General features: G+C 44.3%; 1 protein-coding gene across 1 annotated transcript; it reads left to right on the top strand.

Moving 5' to 3' along the window:
* The first annotated feature begins 736 nt into the window (after nucleotides 1-736).
* On the top strand, nucleotides 737-6,001 carry LOC123258206. Its single transcript, XM_044718078.1, has one exon. The coding sequence runs from the start codon at nucleotides 737-739 to the stop codon at nucleotides 5,999-6,001; it is 5,265 nt and encodes a 1,754-aa protein (XP_044574013.1).
* Nucleotides 6,002-8,229: the final 2,228 nt, after the last annotated feature.

The following is an 8,229-nucleotide window of genomic DNA, read 5'->3' as shown; positions in this document are numbered from 1 at the left end:
GAGTCGTTTTCGGAGCTTCGAACGCTCTTTGGAGAATATTTTCTTCAGGGAAGTATTCACGTTGACCGTTTTCATGATGTATTGCCAGATGTTAGACAGCAGGATCTCTTTCGTGGATGGGAAAGCTGAGAATATGCCAAATAGCTTCATTGCTGCTAATGCTTGGTATCGTGCTATTTCGTCATTCTTATTCATGTTTTCTACTTGTTTTGTAGCTTTGTAAGTTTTTGAAAGTATTGGTGAGTAACTCACTGAGACCACCCACTGATAATCAAGCTCAACTTGATTTGGAAAGTTTAGCAGTCGCATTGTAAATGTGTGGCCACCATTCTCAGTACTTCTGCGGCGATACATTGGATACCCATCAATATCCGTGATCGTGTCATTCGTATGCGGCTTTAGGAGGTTTTTTTACATTTTCCATTTTCCATGCACATTGACGTCATGTTAAAAGCACCCTGTTGATGAACGGTCACTGTAAAACTAAAAAACTGCATTAATTAACAATTCGATTTGGAAACTGGGCACACAAGAAGTTTATGTAGAGAAGAAGAAGGAACGAGAAGCGTCGGTTGCAAATTCGGCGTGTGAGTTTTTGCTTTGCTTTGTTTGACAGATGGCGAAATCAAGAGATTGAGCCAGTTATATTTTCAATAAATAAAGTTAATCATCATAGGAAGTTTGGTCCTTCAGAGCCAGATTCGTTATTGTTAACTAAAAGTAAAGCACCATTGCGATGGAACAACTCAAACGGCTAAAGGGAGTGAGGGGCCGTCTCAAATCCAGCCTCACCAAACTGCTACATACAGCAGAAAACTCTACCGCATCAATCGGCGTTGACGCCGTGGAGGTACTGCTAGTCAGGCTCGACAAGGTTTGGAATGATTTCGAACTTGCCGGAGATGATCTGAGCGTGCTTGACGACGTCGAGGGCTGGGTTGATCCTGCGGATGACTACGACGAGTATGAGGCGAAGTACATAAAAGCCCGTGCGCTTTTGTTTTCCCTCAAGCGCTCACAGGAGCCGACAACACCAACAACAACGAGACATGCAGAAGGAGACTCAATAGCTAACAACGACGCTATTTCTCGATTAGTGCAGCAACAACAAGAGTTTTTCGAACGCCTAGGAGCAACTTCAACACCAACCCAGGCTGACGCCGCGGTGCCAGTAAGGGAGACAGAATTACCGAAGATTCACATAAAACCATTTGGTGGCATTTACAAGGAGTGGCCAGCCTTCAAAGCATTGTACATAAGCACTGTACATAGCAAGCAACATCTGGGTAAGATACAAAAGTACCACTATCTAAAATCGTTCCTCGTGGACGAGGCTGCAAGTTTGGTACGCCATTTGCCGATTTCTGAGACGGCATATGACAACGCTTGGGAGCGCCTCAACGAGAGATACGATCGACCACGGCAAATTATTCACAACCTGTTGGACACCTTTATGGAGCTACCATCGACTAACAATGGAGAGGTATCCATATTGCGTAGCGTATCAGATGGTGCAAATGAGATCATCCGTGCATTGGACTCAATTGGCCATATGGACCGAGACTGTTGGGTTATCCATTTATTGCTGAATAAAATCGATCCAGAGTCACGCCGCAAATGGGTAGATGCAAGCCGTGCTTCAAATTCACCAAGAGTCGAAGAGTTCTTCAAGTTCCTAGACGCACGATGTGAAGAATTTGAGCTGTGTCAAAGCGATCCTGTACCGAGACAGGGTGGTAACAACAAGAAGACAAGCAGAGCCATGGTAACTGCTGCGCTGACAAAATGCGTGAATTGTAATGCGGATGGGCATCAACTGTCTAAGTGTCCTCAATTCATTGGTTTGTCTATCGACCAACGCCGTTCTTTTGTAAAGCACAAATCTCTCTGCTTTAACTGTCTCAAACCAGATCACAGGTCATCAAACTGTAGCTCAAAGTACAACTGTCAACAGTGTGGCAGCAGACACCACACACTCATACACACGCATGCTATGCAGACCAACGAGGGTCAAATCACATCCACGTCTTCAAGCGATCGCAACGATCCAGACACGACATCGGTGACTGCGAGTCACATGTCACAGGCACTACTCACGCCAACCCTATTGTCACATGGGCAAGTAGGACGAACATGTACTTTGCCAACTGCATTGGTACACATCCGCAACTCTCAAGGCACATACACAAACTGCCGAGTGCTACTCGACACGGGCTCGGAGTTATCATATGTATCGGAACGCTGTATTAAGGCACTGGGTCTTAATCGGGCTCCTGGCCGGATTCTCATTTCCGGCATTTCTTCAATCAAGGCTGATACCACGAGGGGATTCAGCACACTCACGATCAAGTCTCGAGTTTCGGATCACTCGCTACAAGTAAAAGCTCATATTCTAGGAAAAATCACATCTACGCTGGCAAGGGAAAACATCGATGCATCTGCGCTTGAGATCTTCAATGGGATTCCGCTTGCAGACACGGAATTCAACTCGGCATCGCCTATAGACGTTCTACTAGGCACCGATTCTGTATGGGCTATTTTAACCGGCAACAGGAAGCTGGATGCGCAAGGCAACATAATAGCTATTTCAACAATCTTTGGATGGGTTATCACATCGATTGCGTATCAAAATCCATCAATCACCACGTCATTTTTGTCTACAGTCGATATCCATGCTACTCTACAAAGGTTTTGGGAAATCGAGGACTCCCAAATCACCACTCACCATGATCCTGAAAATGTTAAGGTTGAAGAGCATTTTCAAACCACGCACTCACGCGACTCGAAGGGAAGATACACCGTAGAGCTTCCATTCAAGGATGCAGATCCTCAATTCACTGACACTCTGCAAGGAGCAACCCAACGCTTTGCTTCTGTGGAGCGCCGTCTACATAGAGACACAGATCTGCACTCACGATATGTACAATTCATGCAAGAGTATATTTCGCTAGGCCACATGCGCCAATTGAACCCTGACGAAATTCTCACCAACGATGGAAGGGTATTCTACATGCCACATCACCCGGTACTTGGAAAGAAACTACGAGTAGTTTTTGACGGTTCATTCCAAGATTCTTCTGGTCAATCTTTAAACGACACCCTGAACGTTGGGCCGAGCATTCAACGAAACCTGTTCGATGTATGCGTACGCTTTCGCCTACATAAATACGTTTTTTCTGCGGACATCATCAAGATGTTCAGGCAAATTTGGATCAACAAGCATCACCGCAACTATCAACGTATCGTTTGGAGAGAACATCCTTCAGCTCCACTTCTACATTACCAACTCTGCACTGTAACCTATGGCACTGCGTGTGCACCATTTCTGGCTGTACGGGATCTTGAGCAACTGGCCAGAGACTACCAACATTTGTATCCAACTGCTGCGCGCATTCTTCTTGAAGATTTCTACGTTGACGACGTTTTAACAGGAGCTGACACCGAGGAAAAGCTTCTACAATATAAACAAGAACTAATTCAACTAATGTCATGTGCTCAACTCGAACTTGGAAAATGGATTTCCAACAGCAACCGCGTTGTCGATCCTGAGACAACAATCACAAACAACACATCATACAGTCCACTCGAAACTACGAACAAGGTTTTGGGAATTCATTGGCAACCGCACACGGACACATTGGCATACAAGGTATCTTTGCCCAGCGAGGGAAAGATTACAAAACGGCAAGTTTTATCAGACGTGTCTCGCATTTTCGACCCACTTGGATTGCTGGCTCCAGTGGTTATTCAATTCAAAATCCTGTTCCAAGAACTTTGGGTTCTCAACTTAGACTGGGACAGCCCGCTACCGCTCAGCCTGGAAGATTGGTATCTCAAATGCAAGCACGATATCAACACGCTCAATGAACTTGAGGTTCCACGCTACATTGGCAATTCTACTGACACAATTGAATTGCACGCTTTCTCGGACGCATCTATAAAAGCCTACGCCGCTGCCGTTTACAGTAGAGTCACTCTCCCTGATGGTAACATACAGGTTACTCTTATAGCTGCAAAGACTCGTGTTGCACCTCTCAAAACACAATCACTTCCACGCCTGGAATTGTGCGGCGCACTGCTACTAAGTCGACTCATCAACTCAGTCAAGGCTGCACTGAAACACTACAACGTCACTGTTTACGCCTGGTGCGACTCTACCATTGTTTTGGCTTGGCTCTCGCACATACCTGCCAAACTAAAGACTTTCGTCGCAAACCGCACTGCCGAAATCCTCGGCATTATTCCACGAGATCACTGGCAACATGTCAAATCAGATGACAACCCTGCTGACTGCGCTTCAAGGGGCATGCTAGCTGCTGACTTAGTAAACCACAACCTATGGTGGAAGGGCCCACACTGGCTATACTCAACCGAAGCTGAATGGGTAAAAACACCTAGCACTCCTCATTCTAGTTTCATTTCAGATGAACAAGTCCAGGCTGAAGTAAAAGGCTCCGCTTTCACGACAATGAGAACATACAACACTGAAACCTCACTATTGGATGAACTGATCGACCGTGTCTCCTCGTGGCCGAAGCTACTTCGTATTCTCGCCTACGTTCTCAAGTTCATCCGACGCACTCGCAGAAAATCCAACACCGCTACGCTGACACTTGAGGAGATCCATGACGCACGGATCCTGTACCTTCGCCATGCCCAAGACGAATTCCAAGCTGACTACAAGCGACTCCTCAACCAGCAAGATTTGGGAAACAAATCAAAATTGCGCACCCTCTCACCGCAAATCGACAAACATGGACTCCTGCGAGTGGGTGGCCGCTTAGGTAACTCAGAACTGCCAGCGGATGTGCAGCATCCAATAATTATGCCAAAATCTCATCGCATAACGAAGCTCATTCTGGAACATGAGCACCGGATTCACTTACATCCTGGAGTATCGGCATTATTCGTGATCGCACGCCAACGCTACTGGGTGTTTGGCGCACGCAACCTCATTCGAAAGATCACGCATGACTGTCTAAAATGCTTTAGACAACGGCAACACACATCTCACCAATTCATGTCAGATCTGCCGTCTGTCCGGGTTCGGCAGGCATTTCCGTTTGCAAACACTGGCTGCGACTACGCCGGGCCAATCACCCTCAAGGTCCACAAGGGACGAAATCCACGCAAGGAAAAGGGTTATATCTGCCTATTTGTATGCCTAGCCACTTCTGCCTTGCATTTGGAATTGGCTACAGATCTTACAACCGACACATTCCTGGCGGCACTCAGACGATTCATCTCTCGCCGCGGAAAATGCTCGCAAATGTATAGCGACAACGGGAGAAACTTCGTCGGGGCAAAAAGGGTATTAAACGAAATGCAAACTCTTCTGAAGTCAGACGAACACAACAACACTGTACTGAAGGCCCTGGCAGACGAAGGAATAAACTGGAATTTCATTCCCCCCCATGCACCACACTGGGGTGGCAAATGGGAATCAGCTGTGCGCTCTGTCAAACTGCATCTTCATAGAGTCATTGGCAAGAATGTCCTCACCTTTGAGAAAATGCACACACTTCTCGCCCAAATAGAAGCTGTGGTCAACTCACGTCCACTATTCTCAACTTCGGACACTGAGGTCAACTATCTGTCGCCAGCACACTTCCTCATTGGTCGTCCCTACACGACAGTACCAGAAGGCGATCTATCAACTGTACCAATCAACCGTTTGGATTATTGGCAACAGACTCAAGCTATGCTGCAAGGCTTCTGGAAACAATGGCACATGGAATATCTTACATCACTCCAGCATCGGCCAAAGTGGATGAACAAATCGGTCAACATGGCCAAAGATGACATCGTGCTCCTTAAGGATTCTCACACCCCGCCAGCAGCATGGCCTCTCGGAAGAGTCATCGAAACGTATCCAGGGAAGGATGGAATGGTCCGCGCTGTACGACTTAGGACTCCAACTGGAGAAACCACCCGTCCAATTGTGAAGCTCGCCCTATTACCAAATTCTGAAACAGTGTTTCAGGGGAGGCCGGGATGTTGATGAACGGTCACTGTAAAACTAAAAAACTGCATTAATTAACAATTCGATTTGGAAACTGGGCACACAAGAAGTTTATGTAGAGAAGAAGAAGGAACGAGAAGCGTCGGTTGCAAATTCGGCGTGTGAGTTTTTGCTTTGCTTTGTTTGACAGATGGCGAAATCAAGAGATTGAGCCAGTTATATTTTCAATAAATAAAGTTAATCATCACACCCTATGGCCCAAACACATGATTTGGTGACAATATCAAATAATTCTTGATCAATAAATGGGCCTGGAATTTCGGCTGAAATTATTTGATCGATTTCTTCAGGACGGATTCTATCTTTAAGCCAAACCAAAATGTGGGCATGAGGTAAACCTCGCTTTTGCCACTCTATCGTATACAGCCAACATGTGATACCAAAAATGGAATATTTAACAATAAACTCAATAATTGATTTCAATTTTTGTTTAAACACACGTGCAGTTAAATCATGACGATGAATAGCTTGTTGTCCTGGCAATAATAAAGTTTGTACCTCTTCCCAATTCGGATTACATGTGAATATAATAAATAAATCCGGTCGGCCATAATGACTTACGTAAGACATAAGATGCGATGTATTCTTGTATGTATTCCTGCATGTTCCGTGGACTGCCGATGCATTACCGATGTCATTGGGATTTACATTTCCATCGATGTTTCCAGCAACAGCATCTCGTAAGTGAGTATATTCTTCCGATCTTAGTTTTGCCTGGTTGAATCGAAGGAATCTCAGCGTTCACTTTCGACCTTAGCATATATATCAACAATGTATTGATGGAACAGCTTACGATATCGAAGGATATAATTGTCTTGATGTTGTCTAACCATTATTCAGTGTGCGTAGTAGTTCATTGAAGAGTAGTTTATTTCTGTAATCACCTAAGAAAATAAAAAATTAAGTAAGTAAAGTAAAGTAAATAGATAATATTCAAATTTACCGGTATTTGGATCATACTGTTTCATATTAAGGTGATATTCATCTTGTCCTTGCCCAAATATCAATGGATATTGTAATGCATCATATGAACGGTGTAGATCCGAAATCGTACTGACAGTCGAATTTCATAAGGATCGGCCTACTATATCCTATAGCTGTCATATAACTGATTGATCGGAAATGATATAACTTCGTTGTTTTTCAAGTTAGAAGCATGGGAGTTTCAATGGATTCCTCTTTTGGCAAAATAATTCAATATGCCAAATTTCATAAGGATCGGCCGACTATGTACGATCCGCTATATATCTAATAATATAAGATGCGTGGCGCCACCTAGCGGACTGCGACTCAACTGCAAGGGTATATCAACTTCGGCTCCGCCCGAAGTTAGCTTTCCTTTCTTGTTTAATTTTATTTGGTACACATACATTTCAAAAATGATATTTACTAGAAACAATGATGGTCATCGCCATTACACGGCCTACATAATTCAATATATGGTAAAATTTGATCAATTTCTTCTCTTAGGTGTACCGCGGAAAATGTGGGTGATAGAACCTATGTTTGTTCTGGACTTTGGTTCATCAATGGATATTGTAGTGCGTCATATGAACGGTGTAAATCCGAAATCGTACTGACAGTGTTGTCTCGCCAAGTAATTTTTATAGATCTTTTGTCAACTGGATCACCAACCATGATAACAGCACCCTCATCAATAGTTGGAGCGTTGAATCTACCAGCATGTTCACCTAATGGTACTTTGTCGGCTTTTATGACGATTTGATAATTGTCCCTTCGCAGTCGTGGCGAAACTATTTTGATCAATTGAATTAGATAAATGCAATCTTCCGAGTCGTCACGCGCCCTTCACAATCGCCCATAAAATGGCATTGGCATCAGTGATCCAATTTTATGGTACACCTGGCCTTGAATTTTGAATGTAGTTTAAAAATTACGTCCATCGGATGCACGATCGAAAATTTTAGTTGCCCCAAATGACGTCATTTGGAAGCAAGAATTAAATTTGCGTATCTTACGCAAAAATAATTTGGAATCATCTGAATTGGCAGTAAGAAGGGATAATAAAGGCTACGTCGGAGCGGGTAGAGGTCACAGCACAACTTTTCCTGATGCGCAGCACATGCCGGCTGCTTCATTCCGAAATTTCAATGCCTGACAATATTGACATACTTTATCCATTCCACCGATTGCAATACCCGAACGAATGATGCCCGTGTTAATGAGTGGCTGATCCGTTGCCTTCG

Source organism: Drosophila ananassae, assembly GCF_017639315.1.
Source record: "Drosophila ananassae strain 14024-0371.13 chromosome Y unlocalized genomic scaffold, ASM1763931v2 tig00000105, whole genome shotgun sequence".
Lineage (NCBI taxonomy): Eukaryota > Metazoa > Arthropoda > Insecta > Diptera > Drosophilidae > Drosophila > Drosophila ananassae.
Note: the sequence above shows the minus strand (reverse complement) of the source record. Positions and strands in the feature narration are given on the sequence as shown.